Raw genomic sequence first — 15,785 nt, forward strand, 5'->3', positions numbered from 1 at the left:
TGATGGAGTTCCTGTGGGCCCAGAAGGTAGGTGGGAGTGGGGGATGACTGCACCTCCATTCACCAAGCGGATGTGGGGTTTAAGAGTAACAAGAGGAATGTTGCACCTTTTCAGTCGTGCAGATCCAGGTCTAGAGTGTCCTTGGGGTTGCTGCCAAGCAGAATCTGTTGTTAAGCCCCTGGAATCCACAAGAGCACTGTCTCTTTAAATATCCAAAATGGTCAAGCAGCTTGTGAACAATCAAAATGGCAGTGCCCTCCAGGCAGGCTAAAGTCCACAGTTCAGCCCGCGTTTCTCTTTACCTTCTCCGTTTATTCCCCAGCCACCAGAGCAGTCCTCCATGCAGTCCCTGGCTAGCAGGGCTGATTTTTAGGTTAATTCTTAGGTCATACCACCACTCGGCATTCTCAAAGCTGTCTGTGCCGTGCCATCAGGATCACGCAGGATCACTGCCAGACCACAGCTCAGTCTGTCTCCGTTTTTGGTATTTTCATGCAAATTCTTCTGCTAGTTGGGGTTTAGTCCACTTCAATATCCTTCCCTTCAAAGGTCAGGGGTCCAGGATTATCTTCTGTGTCTGTGTTAATTGATTTCCCTTTTCTTTGTTGAAGAGGGTCTGTGCAGTCTTTCTGCCTAGTTCCCCATCTTACCAGAACTCCAGATATATTTTAATATATGCATATATGCATTTGCAAAAACGGCAAGGAGGCCACATGTTCTGACCTCCTCTAATCCCACAAGAGGAAGGCAGAATCACCATCAATAGCCCAAGGCCTATTCCTGCCAGGCCAGACATGCTGCCAGCCCTTTCACCAACCGTTCCTCCCAAAGTACCCACCACCAGTCTCCTCGGTTCGATAATTCACTGCAGTGGCCACAAAGAGCTCACAGATTATGGGGTTTATTAGGGAAGCACCACAGGCTACAGTTCAAGTTCAGGAAAAATACTCAGTCTCTCACCCAGCCCACCGTCCCTTGGCCAACAGTCTCTCACAATCTCTTTCGCAGCAGTGCTGGTCCCTCGGTGTCTCACTCGGCAATGCATGTCTCTTGCATCTCCTTCCCAGCAGCACATGTTTCTTTCTAGAGCGCGTGTCTCTTTCAGCGCACGTCTTCCTCAACCAGCAGTCAGAGAGAGTTCCGCCTCTAGGAAGCCTCCTTTTGAGCCTGGCAGGGTGGTAAAACTAGCCAATCATAGCATCAGAACTCTAAGCAACTGAGAGAGAGTGGGCACCTCCCAGAACATTGTATTGTGCCACGCCCAACAGAAATACTCCAGGTGGACAACTTCAGCAATCAGGAGCTCCTCAGTTGCTCATAGAAAATCCCACCTTGGAGTTTACAAAGACTTATGGGTAGAAAAGCCACACTAAATAATTTACTACACCACAGCATTTAAAAATTACAAATCATAAAAGAAAAGAAAATCAGTCATAAATTCAGTTCATCATAATTTGGATATGTCATAAGTTGAAGACTGCCTGTAAATCAGAATCAAATGAGATACAAAAGTCAAGAAATAATTAAAATAAAAGAAAAAGTCACCTCAGAATTGAATACAAGATTAATTAAGAGATGAAAAAGCAGAAAAATTTTAAAACTAAAAACAAAAAAAGGTAAAAATTAATCACAAGAATGTAACAAACACTAAAGATGGAGAAAAAGATCCTACAAATAGACATATTAAGAGTTCCTGAAGAAGAAAACAAAATTCTTAATTTAAGAAAATGTCCCTGACCAGATTTGCTGATCTGATAGGGGCTGGTGGAACCACTGAGACTACAGCCCCCAGCTGCCCTTCAGGTCTGGAATTGAACCCACACCTGTGGCTTCCAGCCAAACAAAAGACAGACATATGAGTTGAACATGTACCTGAGGTAGACACACTCCTTGGAGAGAACAATCATGGGAGAAAGAAGGGCTGCTTATGCACAGGGAGACAGCTCAGGGGGCAAGAGTGCATGGAAGGATGGACACAGGGAAGAGGTAACTATTGGGAGGAAGAGGGAGGGGAGCTGTTGCATTGGCGTAAATTGTAGTCAATGTCATGAGACAAAGTGTATGTGAATTGTTGTATGGAAAGTGAATTTGCTTTATAAATTTTCACCCAAATCACAATTAAAGAAAAAAAAAAAAAGTCCCTGAGATTTAAATTTTTTTGAATGTCCACATTGCATTAATAGAAAATATTGACCCAGAATGACAAATACTAAGACATATTCTAGTAAAAATATTGGATTTTACAGAAAAAAAGGAAAAAAAAAAACTTTTGGATATGGAGCTCTGCCCACTAAAGAGGTCTAGAAACAATGACCAACTTAACAACCATGAGCATACCTAGAACCTGCACAATGTGCTTGAGATACTATATTCTACTCAAAGAAACCAGGGCTTCTTAAAGAAACTATTTCTTCCAGGACTTGGCAAAAGATCTTGTCATTAGAGACAGCAAAGGAACTATGAAAGACTTGGTGTCATTTCAAAAAGACTCAAGGCAGTTGCCTAAGGCTAGGGGTATGGATGGGAGCTCTGGTAGCATAGTGGCTAAGGCACTTGACTGCTAACCAGAAGGCTGGCGGTTCAAACCCACCAGCCACTCCTCGGAAGGAAGGTTGGGCAATCCTACTTCCGTAGTGATACTGCCTCGGAAACCCAAGGAGGGGTCGCTATGAGTCAGGGCTGACTCTATGGCACATAACAACAACAACAACAACAGGGGTATGGATGGGGAGTGACTGCAAATATGCCTATGGTTTCTTTATGGGGTAAAGGAAACATTCTAAAAATAGATTTTGGTAATGGTTACAAATATATGTATAAAACCACTGACTTGTACACTTAAAATAGTGAATTTCACAGTATGTAAATTATATTTCAAAAACGCTGTTTAAAAAAGAGAGAAAAGCAAAAATGAAAAAGAACTCACAAGAAATTGAAGAGGTTTCCACTGCACAAAGATAGGAAACAACATGATCCCAAGTGAATAAAATATGTTTAAATCTATGAGTTCATAAAGATATTTTTTAGAACACTAGAACTACACAAATACCACTTGTGATCAAATTGTCTAGAATAAACATACACGCACAAATGCATATAAAACTGGTAGAATCAGAAGTCCATGGATTGCATCAAATGTTAATTTCCTGGTTATGATACTGTACTAGAGTTATACAACATATTACCACTGAGGAAAAATGGGTTCAGCATGCAACATGATCTCTCTGTACTATTTCTTACAACTGCATGTGAATCTACAACTATCTCAAAATAAAATGTTTAACTTGAAAAAAGAAAGAAACTCAATTGGTCACCTTTGAAGAACTGTACCAAAAAAAAAAAAAACTCACTGCCCTCAAGTTGGATCCGACTCATAGCAACCCTTCCTTGGGTTTCCAAGGTGGTATCACTACAGAAGTAGATTTCCCAACCTTCCTTCCAAGGAGTGGCCAGTGGGTTTGAACTGCCAGCCTTCTGGTTAGCAGTCAAATGCCTTGGGTACCATGCCACCAGAGATCCTTTGAAGAACTGTAGGGAAGCAATTTATTATTTTAAGAGCCAGGAAAGAATCAAGCATTTATCCTGCCTTTCCTGTATGAATCAGACCAATGGTTAAGAAATGAGTAGATGAAGAGAACCATGCTTTATAAAAGTATATTAATAAAAGGAACAAGAACTATTAGATTACCATCATCTTACAACCTCCAATGACTTAATAGATCTATGACCTAAGTATTAACAACTGCTCAAAATCACAAAAAAGAGGAAGAAGCTAACATTAGGGGCCTCCTGATAAAAGAACACATCACTATCTATGGCCTTGCCAGAGAGTTCAAACATTGGTCTCATCAAGCCTGTGGATCCCACTACCAATATGCAGGAAATAGAGAAGATAGAGGAACAGAAGAAGTACACTGTGCGAGAGCAATCAGCAAAGATCAGCATGGAAAATCTACAAGTTATATTTCTGGGCATTTCAATAGATAAACTGCTAGGGGAAAATAAAGGGGAGTGAGGGGACAAGGTACTGGGAAGGAAACTTGCAGATTAAATAATATTAAAACACACATTTTTTTTAAATGAACAAGATTATACTATAGTAGTCTTAGGATGTTTAATACCCTAAAGAGATGCAAGCAAGTATCTCTCTACTTTAAAAAGAGGGCAGTAGCTACTTTAAGGAAAGGGAAAGATGGTGATTAGGATGTAGCACATGGACAGGGTTTCCAGGGTAGGCAGTAAAATTTTCCTTTCTGCCCTGGGTGAGTTATAAGCATGTTCATGTTAGAATAATTCATAAAATATACACATTGGTTTCATGTGATTTTCTATATTTGTATTTTATTTTATAATAAAGGGATTCTTTAAAAAATGAAAATTTATAATCATTAGTCACAGCTGTCATAAACAAAATGTAGCATTAAAAATAATTGCATGATTGTATTGACAAACTAATTCTACACTTTCCATGGGAAGGCAAAAGATCCAGAATAGCCAACATAATATTGAAAAGGAAGAGCAAAATCAAAGGACTGACATTATTCCACTTCAAGACTTACTATAAAGCTACAATAATAAAAACAGCATGACACTGGCAAAAGAAAAGACAAATAGATCAATACAACAGAATAGAGAGCCTAGAAATAGACCCATACAAACATAATCAGCTGATCAAAGGAGCAAAGGCAATTTAATGAAGAAAAGACAGCCTTTTCAACAAATGACACTGGAACAACTGGACATTCGCATGGTAGAAAAAAAAATTTTAATCTAGATACTGCCATTACGCCTTTCATAAAAAATAAATCACAGAGTTAAACGTACAATGCAAAACTATAAAACTTGTAGAAGTTAACATAGAAGAAAATCTAGCTGACTTGGGGTTTGTTAAGAGTTTTTAGATACAATACCAAAAACACAATTTTTGAAAGAAACATTAGTAAGTTGGACTTCACTAAAATGTAACACTTCTGCTCTGTGATTAGACACTGTTAAGAGACTGAAAAGATAAGCCACGGGCTAGGAGAAAATATTTGCAAACCACATGTCTGATAAAGGACTCATATCAAAAAATACAAAGAACTATTAAAATTCAACAAAAGAAAACAAACGACCCAAATAAAAATACAGGTGAAAGAGTTGAACAGATACCTAGTAAAGAAGACATACAGGTGCAAACTGTGTATAAGAAGATACTCAACTTTTCATATGTCATTAGGGAATTGTAAATTAAAACTATGCAATACCACTATTACACATCCACTACCCCATTGCCTTCAAATAAATTTCAACTTATACCATTCTGGCAAAGGCCCAGAAAGTAAAGGCTCTAGAATGATGTTCTAGTATAGCCCATTGTCTATCCTACAGAGTAGAACAGCCCCATAGGATTTCCAAGGCTATAAATCTTTATAGAAGCAGACTGCCACATCTTTCTCCCACAGAGCAGCTAGTGGGTTCAAACCACTGAACTTCTGATTAGCAGCCGAGCACTTTAACCACCAGGGTCCCTACATACGTACTAGAATGGCTAAAAAACAAAACACTGACAACACCAAATGCTGACAAGGATATGGAGCAACAGGAACTCTCATTCTTTCCTGGTGGGACTGCAAAATGGTACAAATTATTTGGAAGACATTTTGGCAGTTTCTTACAAAACTAAACAGAGTACTACCATGTGACTCAGCAATCACATTTCTAGGTATTTATCCAAATGTGCTGAAAACTTAAATACATACAAAACCATGCACATGAATGGTTATATAAGGCTGCTTATTCAAACCCACCTCAGAAGGAAGACTGAGCAATCGACTTCCGTACAGATACCACCTCAGAAACCCAAGGAGGGGTCACTATGCATCAGATCAGACTCGACAGCAGTGAGTTTTTGTTTTTGTTTTTGTTTTTTGGTATATTGTGAACAAAGGACAAAAAGACAAGGAAAAAAGAAAAGACCAAAATGGATGTCAGAAGAGGCTCTGAAACATGCTCTTGAATGGAGGAGTAGGTAAAGCAAATGGAAGAAAAGATGATGTAAAAGAGCTGAACAGAAGATTTCAAAGGATGGCTCAAGAAGACAAAATAAAGTATTACAATGAAATGTGCAAAGACCTAGAGATAGAAAACCAAAATGGAAGAATATGGTCTGCATTTCTCAAGTTGAAAGGAAGTAAAGAAAAACTTCAACTCTTGAGTTGCAATATTGAAGGATTCTGTGGGCAAAATACTGAATGACATAGGAAGTATCATCAAAGGAAGATGGAAGGAATACACAGAGTCAGAGTATCAAAAAGAATTGGTCAATCTTCAGTCATTTCAGGAGGTAGTATATGATCAAGAACTGATGATACTGAAGGAAGAAGTCCAAGCTTCACTGAAAGCACTGTGAAAAATAAAGCTCTAGGAATTGAAAGAATTGAGATGTTTTAAAAAACAGATGCACACTGGAGGCACTTACTCAATTATGCCAAGAAATTTGGAAGACAGCTACCTGGCCAACGGACTGGAAAAGATCCATATCTGTGGCCACTGCAAAGAAGGGTGATCCAGGAGAATGCTGAAATTATCGAACAATATCATTACTATCATACACAAGTAAAATTTTGCCAAAGATAATTTAAAAATGGTTGTAGCAGTACATCGACAAGGAACTCCCAGAAATTCAAACTGGATTCAGACAAGGAAGTGGAAAGATGGCTATCATTGCTGATGTCAGATGGATGTTGGCTGAAAGCTAAGAATACCAGAAAGATGTGTACCTGTGTTTTATTCTCTATGCAAAGGTATTCTACTGTGTGGATCATAAGAAATTATGGATAACACTGCAATAAATGCAAATTCCAAAACACTTCATTGTGCTTCTGAGGAACATATACATAGACCAAGAGGCTGTCACTCTAATAGAAACAAGGGGATACTGCATGGTTTAAAATCAGGAAAGGTGTATGTCAGGGCTGTATCCTTTCAACATATTTATTCAATCTGTATGCTGAGCAAGTAATCTGAGAAGCTGGACTATACGAAGAACATAGCATGAAGATTAGAATAAGCCTCATTAACAACCTGTGATCTGCAGCTGACACAACCTTGCTTGCTGAAAGCAAAGATGACTTAAACAACTTCCTGATGAAGATCAAAGACAACAGCCTTCAATATGGAAAAAACAAAAATCCTCACAACTGGACTGTTTTGATTCTCTAGTGCAGCTCCAACAGAAAATACCACAAGTGGGTGGCTGGAACAAACAAGGATTTATTCTCTTATAGTTTAGAAGACTAGAAGTCAGAGTTCAAAGTGCCAAGTTCTAGGCCCTTGACCTTGAGCTTCAGCTCTGCCTCTTACTCCCCACTCACTGAAGCTAGAGGCTTCTCTTAACTGCTGCTAGTTGCTGAGGCTGACAAACCCAAGGTCAACACAATGGCACAGTCCCAAGATTATCAAACAACACAGCAGGTCACTAGTACAAGTCCAGAGATAGTCCCAATATTGGCAGACCACCTGGCAGGCCACTCACTGATGGCTTGGCGAAATGCAGGATCCAGGAATACCAAAAAAAGGGTCCAGAGACCCTTCTCAATGTTTCTTCTTATATACTGGAAGCAGACGACATCCCTAAGGCAGCGCCTCAGCTGCTTTGGTAAATTCCCCCATGGAGTTGATTACCAGTCTCACCATGGGAAATAACTACATCCAGCTGCTCAGCCACTCAAAACCAGGCCTAGCCAAGTTGACACATAACCTTAACTACCACATGGACCAATAAGCAACATCATGATAAACATAGAAAAGACTGAAGCTGTCAAGGATTTCATATTACTTAGATCCACAATCAACGTCCATGGAAGCAGGAATCAAGAAATCTAAGGACATACTGCTTTAGGCAAATCTCCTGCAAAAGACCCCCTTAAAATGTTAAAAAGCAAGCTATCACTTTGAACACTAAGGTGCGCTTGACCCAAGCCATAGTATTTTCAATAGTCTCATATGAATGCAAAAACTAGACAATGAATGAATACGGGAAGACCAAAGAAGAATTGATGCATTTGAATTATGGTATTGAGGAAGAATACTGAATACACCACATACTGCCAAAAGAACAAACATCTGTCTTAGATTAAGTACAGCCAGAATGCTCCTTTAGAAGTGAGGGTGGTGAGATTTCACCTCTTGTACTTTGTCATGTTGTCAGGAGGGGCTAGTTCCTGGAGAAAGATATTATGCTTGGTAAAGTAGAAAGTCAGCAAAGAAGAGGAAAGCCCCCAACAAGATGGACTGACACAATGACTGCAACAGTGGGGTCAAGCACAGCAAGGATTTTGAGGATGGCACAGGACCAGGCAGTGTTTTGCTCTGTTGTACATAAATTCACTAGGAGTTAGAACTGGCTCCAGGGCACCTAACAACATAAATAACATACTTGTGGACATACTTCCATTTGGGAATAGGGTTCTTTGTTTTATTAAAGAACCATATCAGTTTAGGGTGTGTCTCAAGCCAATCACCTTTGAGATATAAAATGAGCAGACTAGGCACAGAGAAGCAAGTAGAGATGGGGGAAAATAGAGGCCTGCCACATGAAGATCTTCAAGGAACCAAGGAACAGAAGCTGAAAAGAGATGAGGACCTTCACCCAAAGCCAAAAGAAAGAGGAAGACTTCCCGTAGAGCCAACATCCTGAATTTGGACTTCTTGCCTCCTAAACTGTAAGAAAACTTACATCTGCTTGTTAAAGCCACCTGATTGTGTTATTTTTGTGTAGTAGCACTAGATAACTAAGACAGGTGGGCAAAGGGAGGAGGAAGAAAGAGGTGGAGCAGAAGGTATTTTAAGGGCAATCAAACTATTCTGCATAATAATATAATGATGGACACATGACATTATGCATCTGTCAAAAAGCATGAAACTATAAAACACAATAGGTGAACTCTAAGATAAACTGTGAACTTTAGTTAATAATAATGTATCAAAATTGGTTTATCAATTATAACAAATGTACCACATTAATGCAAGATATTAATAATTAGTGCATCTGTGTTGGGGGGCATATGGGAACTCAATAATTTCTAAACAATTTTTCTGTAAACCTAAAACTGCTCTAAAAATAAAGTCTATTCCTTTTTTTAAATTATATGAAAATCAACAATATTATTAAATCTTGGCTATTATAACCAGAAGAAAGTTCTGAGACCTGTTCTGTTTTAAAAAGGAGACTAACAAAGGTTGGAGGCCATTAATGACATGTTGTTGTTGTTGTTAGGTACCATGGAGTCGTTTCTGACTCATAGTGACCCCACGCACAGCAGAATGAAACATTGCCCGATCCCGCACCAGCTCCATGATCCCTGCTATTACTTGAGCCCATCATTGCAGCCACCGTTGTCAATCCATCTCGTTGAAAGCCTTCCCCTCTTTTGTCGACCCTCCACCCTACCAAGCATGACATCCTTCTCCAGGAACGGTCCCTTCTGACAACATGACCAAAGTAGGTGACAAGAAATCTGGCCATTCTCGCTTCCAAGGAACATTTCAGCTGCACTTCCTCCAGGACAAATCTGTTAGTTCTTTTAGCAATCCATGGTACTTTCTGCATTCTTCACCAGCACCATTACTCAAAAGCATCAACTCTTCTTCGATCTTCCTTATTCATTGTCCAGCTCCCACATGCATACGAGGCGATTGGAAATATCATGGCTTGTATCAGGTGCACCTTAGTCCTCAAGGAGACATCCTTGCTCCTCAGCACTTGAAACAGTTCCCTCACGGTCGACTTCCCAGTGCTACACGTTGCCTAATGTCCTGACTGCTGCTTCCATTGGTATCAATTGTAGACCCATGCAACGTGAATTCTTCGACAACCTCAATCTTCTCTCCATTTATTGTAATGCTGTTCACTGGTCCAGTTGTGAGGACTTTTGTTTTCTTTATATTGAGACATAATCCATAATGCAGACTGTATTCTTCAACCTTCATCAGTAAGTGCCTCAAGTCATCCTCACTTTCAGCAAGCAAAGTTGTATCATCTGCATATCTCAGGTTGTTAATGATTCTTCCTTCAATCCTGACATGCTAGCAACCAAATGGGACTTTCTTCTGGCATCTTGAAGATGCCTTGAAAAAGGAACACAATCCTCACTATGTGGTTCACTGTTATCTTATACTTGTCAATCAATCTCACCTAAATCATCTCCTGTATCATCATCACTTAAAGATGTCTCATGGACCATCTCCTATCCTATACTTCTGGAAACAATGGGTTAAGAAAGGTCTGGTGCATAAGGGTAAGTCAGACCTGAGAGAGGGATGAAAAAACAAAAACTTAGCTCTCCTGGATCATCAACAGATTCACTTTGTTTATTCCAACCTTGTCTAAACATACTTAAAAGGTTTGCTTTTCCATTATTAGCATTTAAGTAAGTGATCAACACCACGATATGGTGAGAGCTTCTTGTCTTTGTCCTAGTTACGAACACGTGCTTCACTGTGTACTTAACAGAGCACCTTCGCAGCCTAGCAATAATCTGCCTCAGCCTTTATGCCTAATGTGTTTGGAGGCTCTCAAATGACAAGAGGCCCTCCATCTGAAAGCACAGATTATACAAATAAGTGCAAGTGCCCTCCCCCAGCTGAAGTCTGTATCTTAAAACAGGGTACCACATGTCCTGAGGCGCTGGCTCATCAAGACCCACCTGATCTGACCTCAAAGCCTTTAAAAAACAGAAAAATAAGTATCAGATGACATAATAGATGTGGAATGAAAAGCTATGAAACCCAAATGGAGCTCAGTCACATTTTTTAAATGTTTATCTAAAATGCATACAAAGTTAAGAAAAGGTTTATATGTGGAAGGAAACCTTCTTTGTTGGTTACCAGGAGTGGGAAGGGAGGGGAAGAAACACTGCAACAAAATAAATAAATAAAATGCATACAAAAAAAGTGGCTTGATTGTCCCCTCAGTGATTTGTGATCAAGCCTTTTTTACCCCATCTTTTCCTCCCAAGTTTCATTACATTAGCTTGAAGAGAATATGCGTAAGCCAGGACTTTAATTAATTTCTGGCATTGCTACTCACCCAAGCAGACAGAGTGCCACAAATACATAAAAATGAGGTAAAAGGCAGGAGTGGAAAGGGAACTTGTATACAAAAGAAAGATCAGGGTTGGGTTCCTTTGTATTTTAATCAGTCTCTCTTGAGATCCCCATTTCTTTCCTTCTCACTCCACCTTCTGCTTTCTGCCCTCTTGGCTTTGTGAACCCTCAACTTCCCAGCTTACCTTCAGTCCTTCCCTTGTTCTTATTTTCTTTGCCCTCTCATGAAACACATACATAAACTCAAACTCATAAATACAAACTTGCTCAAATGTTTGGGCACAGGAAACCCTAGTTACACTCACCACATAGGTGTTACGAAAATCCAGCCCACTATTTCCATGATTTCTGAGAAAAATACACACCCCCTGGATTCTCTCCCAGTAGCTCTGGTGATGTAGTGGCTAAGCACTTGGCTGTTAATCAAAAGGTTGCTGGTTTGAATCCACTAGCCTCTCCCCAGGAAAAAGATGCAGCAGTCTGCTTCTGCAAATAATACAGCCTTGGAAACCCTATGAAGCAGTTCTACTCTGTCCTCTAGGTTACTATGAGTTGGAATCAACTTGACAGTAGTGGATTTGGTCTTGGTTTGGCATATCCCTGGGCGGTAAGAACCAAATCCCAAGCTCAATATTCTATAGACATTTAGAGCATGAATACTTCTCTGATCATGTGAATTCATGTTTAAATAGGAAGCTTATAGACAGCAGCATCAGATGAAATTAAGACTTTAAGAAGAGAAATTTAAAAATTCACATATAGTCCTCTACTCTAGAAATGGCTGTAAGTAGAAAGAAACTTAGAAGTGTCTAGAGCCCAGCTGAGCTCTATTTAACAACATAATGTGTTACACAGATGTCCAAGACAAAAGCTCAAGTTAGCCCCAACACTTCTTCAGGTACAACCCTGGACTTAGCCTATTTTCCTCAAGATAAGGTGCTATAGTTGGTGGTGCTATTACTCTGGGCAAGTCTAGTGTGGGAAAATGGTTAGGTATTGGGAGGGAGATGAGGGTGGCACTTGTATTTTGGATTTTTCTAACAAACTCTTCCCAATCAGCCCTAGAAAAACACAAGAGTCTGTTTTAGTATTACTTACTGCCTGTCGGATATCAGTCTTCACTTGCTCACTCAACATGCCTTCAAAGACAAAGGAGTCACCAAACTTCTCAGCCTATGAGGAACGTAGGAAATAAAAATCCAGAAAAGGTTATAGTAATGCATTTCACATGTGCCATTTTCCCTGCATACTTTTAGAACTTAAGTTTCTCTTATGGCTTCTGATAGGATTCAGAAATGACTTAAAAACATCTAACTTGCTTATTAAAACAAGTCTGTAGCATTTACAGAGACCAAATTCATTTAAGATTCATTTAGTTGGTAAGAATGCAGACAGAAGAGATTATATTTTTAAGCACATGACTATTCCTACTCACAGAAGCACATCTACCTAAGTAGTAATACTTTGGAAAATAATAGTTATCCTTTACGTCTAAGGTTAAGGAGCTCTGGTGGCGTAGTTCCTAGGGCATTTGACTGCTAACCAGAAGGTTGACAGTTTAAATCCACCAGCCACTCCACAGAAGGAAGACTGGGCAATCTACTTTTGTAAAGATTTACCACCTCGGAAACCCAAACGGGGTCACTATGAGTCGGGATCGACTCGATGGCAGTGAGTTTGGTTTTGGTTTACATTTAATAAGATTAGATAATCAAACTCTACCCTTTATTCTGCTCCTATGTTGTTGTTATGTGCCGTCGAGTCACCCCCGACTCACAGCAACCCCTTCTTGGGTTTCTAAGGCAGTATCACTACAGAAGTACATTGCCCCATCTTCCTTCCAAGGAGTGGGTGGTGGGTTTGAACTGCCTGCCTTCTGGTAGCAGTCAAGTGCCTGAGGCACTATGCTACCAGAGCTCCCTTCTGCTCCTATAATCTAGCTAAGATAATTAAATGGCACTGTTTGCTGATGTTCTGACACATTTGAGCCCCACTAAGGTGTCAGCTATACTTAAAAATCTCAAGTGGCCAATTTAAGTATCAGAAAGAAGTCTATATTTTAATGATTTGATTTAATATTAGTGTCTCAAGTTCTCCTCTACCTGGTTCTCTTTGTCACATGTGACTTCATTTTGAAAACATCCACCCTAGTTCCTTGGTCTTCATGATTCCAGGACGCTACTCTTCAAGTTTTCCTCTTACATTTCTGATGGTTCCTACCTGCCTCCTGAAATAGGTTGGTTCTTCTTCTAGCTCCTAAAACACTGTTGCTCCCCAGACCTCTGCCCTAGGCTCTCTGTTCTCCTTACTCTACACCAGCGGCTCTCAGTCTGTGCAGTTAAGATCACCTGGTCAGTATGTGAACACTACAGATTCCTGTCTCCAACCCAGAGATTCTGATTCTAAGGGTTTGGGATGAAGCTGAGAAAACTGCATACATAGAATACAGGTGGTTCAAGAATTACACTTTAAGATACACTGACCTACTACTGACAACCTCTTTGATCACTTCACTTTACCACCAGCACTGCAAATGATTCTCAGATCTCTATGTCCCGTCCCAGCCTCACTAGATTAAAATTAACCGCCTACTTGTTGTTGTTGGGTGCTATTGAGACAATTTCGACACATAGTGATCTCTTGTGACAAAGTAGATTTGCCCTACAGGGTTTCCTTGGTTGTAATCTTTACAAAAGGATACTGTCATATCTTTCACCCACAGAGTAGCTGGGTAAATATGAACTAGATGAAACTGAACCTTTCATTAGCAGATAAGCACTTAACCATGGAACAACTAATAAAAAATAAAACAAACTCACTGCCATCTAGTCAGTTCTGACTCATAGAGACCCTCGTTGGGTTCCCGAAGCTATAAATCTTTACAGAAGGCAATTGTCCCATCTTCCTTCTGTGGAGAAGCTGGTGGGTTTGAACCACTGACCTTCTGGCTAGCAGCCAAATGCCTTATCCACTACAACACAAGAGCTCCCTACTGAACTATTAGCATTTCTTAACTGTTTACTAACCAAAAATACCAAACTCACTGCTGTCGAGTCAGATCCTACTCATAGCAACCCCTCCTTGGGTTTCTGAGGCGGTATCTCTACGGAAGTAGATTGCCCAGTCTTCCTTCCGAGGAATGGCTGGTAGGTTTGAACCACGAGCCTTCTGGTTAGTAGTCAAATCCCTTAGGCACTGCTCCCTAATCGCGTACTACATGCCTCTATTTTAGGCCTTGCAGCACCTCGAATTCTTTGTCTGAAACAGAGATCATTATCTTTTCTTCACAGCTGCTCTTACTCCCATATTCCCTTATGGCTACCATGCTCCAAGTACTTAAGCCATTCCTTCATTCATCAAACAGGGATCACACAAACATGTGCCTGGCTTTGGGCTAAACATGGTGATACAAGTGTGCATCAGACAGGCATGGTCCCTGTCTTTACAGCACTCATAAGCAGAGGCACAAACAAAGAAAGGAAGGAAATAATTACAATTTTCTTTCACTGTGTATGATAAAGAATATACAGAAAAGCCTCCTTTGTAGAGTGGGAGAAAAAAATGTGGAACAAAATTTTTTAAGAAAACATAAAAAAGACAAGTTTACAGGCAGGATAGAGATTGGTAGATCCCCTGAGACTACAGCCCTGAGTCACTCTTCAGGCCTGGAACTGAACTCACTCCATGGCTTACTCTCAGCCAAACAACAGACAGGCTACAAGGTAAACAACTAGACCAGGGAAATGCACTCCTCAGAACAATCTACCATGGGAAATCAGAAGGGCATATTTGCACAAAGAGAAAGGGAAGGAGGAAGAAACTCATAGACAAGAAGGACACGGGGAAAGGGCACTCACGGGGAGGAAGTGCGAGGAGAACTGTTACACTGTGGGGAATGTAAGCTGTGTCACAAAACAAAATGTGTATGAAGTACTGGATGTAAAACAAATCTGCTTTGTGAAATTTCACCCAAATCATAATAAAAAATAAAAAGAAAAGCTTCCTTTGGATTGAGTGGGTGGGGAAGCCTCTTCCAGAAGATAACATTTAAGCTGAAACAACTCAAACTTGAGAAAGAGACAGTTATGCAAAAAGTGGGACAGGGAAGGTGGCAGGAAATTCCAAGCAGAGGGGAAAATATGGGCCACGTCTGAGGTCGGAAAAGGTGTCAAGTTTTCAAAGAATAGCAACAAGAACAGCAGAGCTAGAACACAGTGAGAGAGGGGATATGATGTAAAATGAAGCTGGAGAGACAGGGAAAAAAAAGTGTGAAGTACCGTAAAAGTAGGAGGCACTCTTTTTGTCCAAGGCAGGGGTTCTTAAACCTTTGTGTGCCCTTTGACAGTATACTGAACTTTATGAACCCCTTTTCAGAATGTAATATTTAAATGCATAAAATAAATGAGATTATAAAATAAACCTATTAAAAAGAGAATTAGTTATATCAAAATATCAAACTGTGCCACAGTATATATATATATATACATATATATGTGTGTATATATATACATATATGTATGTGTATATATGGGAGCTCTGGTAGCATAGTGGCTAAGACACTTGCCTGCTCACCAGAAGGCTGGTGGTTCAAACCCACCAGCAACTCCTTGGAAGGAAGGTTGGGCAATCCTACTTCTGTAGTGATACTGCCTCGGAAACCCAAGGAGGGGTCGCTATGAGTCAGGGCTGACTCGACG

At 40.1% G+C, this 15,785-nt stretch overlaps 1 protein-coding gene across 1 annotated transcript in view; it reads right to left on the bottom strand.

Moving 5' to 3' along the window:
- The window catches only part of SUMF1 (sulfatase modifying factor 1), a 197,502-nt gene that overhangs the window by 156,024 nt on the left and 25,693 nt on the right, over positions 1-15,785 (bottom strand). The window contains exon 3 of the mRNA XM_007954056.2: positions 12,187-12,261. Within this exon, the coding sequence (XP_007952247.1) occupies positions 12,187-12,261 (75 nt within the window). The remainder of the gene's footprint in view (positions 1-12,186; positions 12,262-15,785) is intronic.

The sequence above is a fragment of the Orycteropus afer genome, unplaced genomic scaffold, assembly GCF_000298275.1.
Source record: "Orycteropus afer afer isolate SDZICR_OR568_19922 unplaced genomic scaffold, OryAfe1.0 scaffold00429, whole genome shotgun sequence".
Classification (NCBI taxonomy): Eukaryota; Metazoa; Chordata; class Mammalia; order Tubulidentata; family Orycteropodidae; genus Orycteropus; species Orycteropus afer.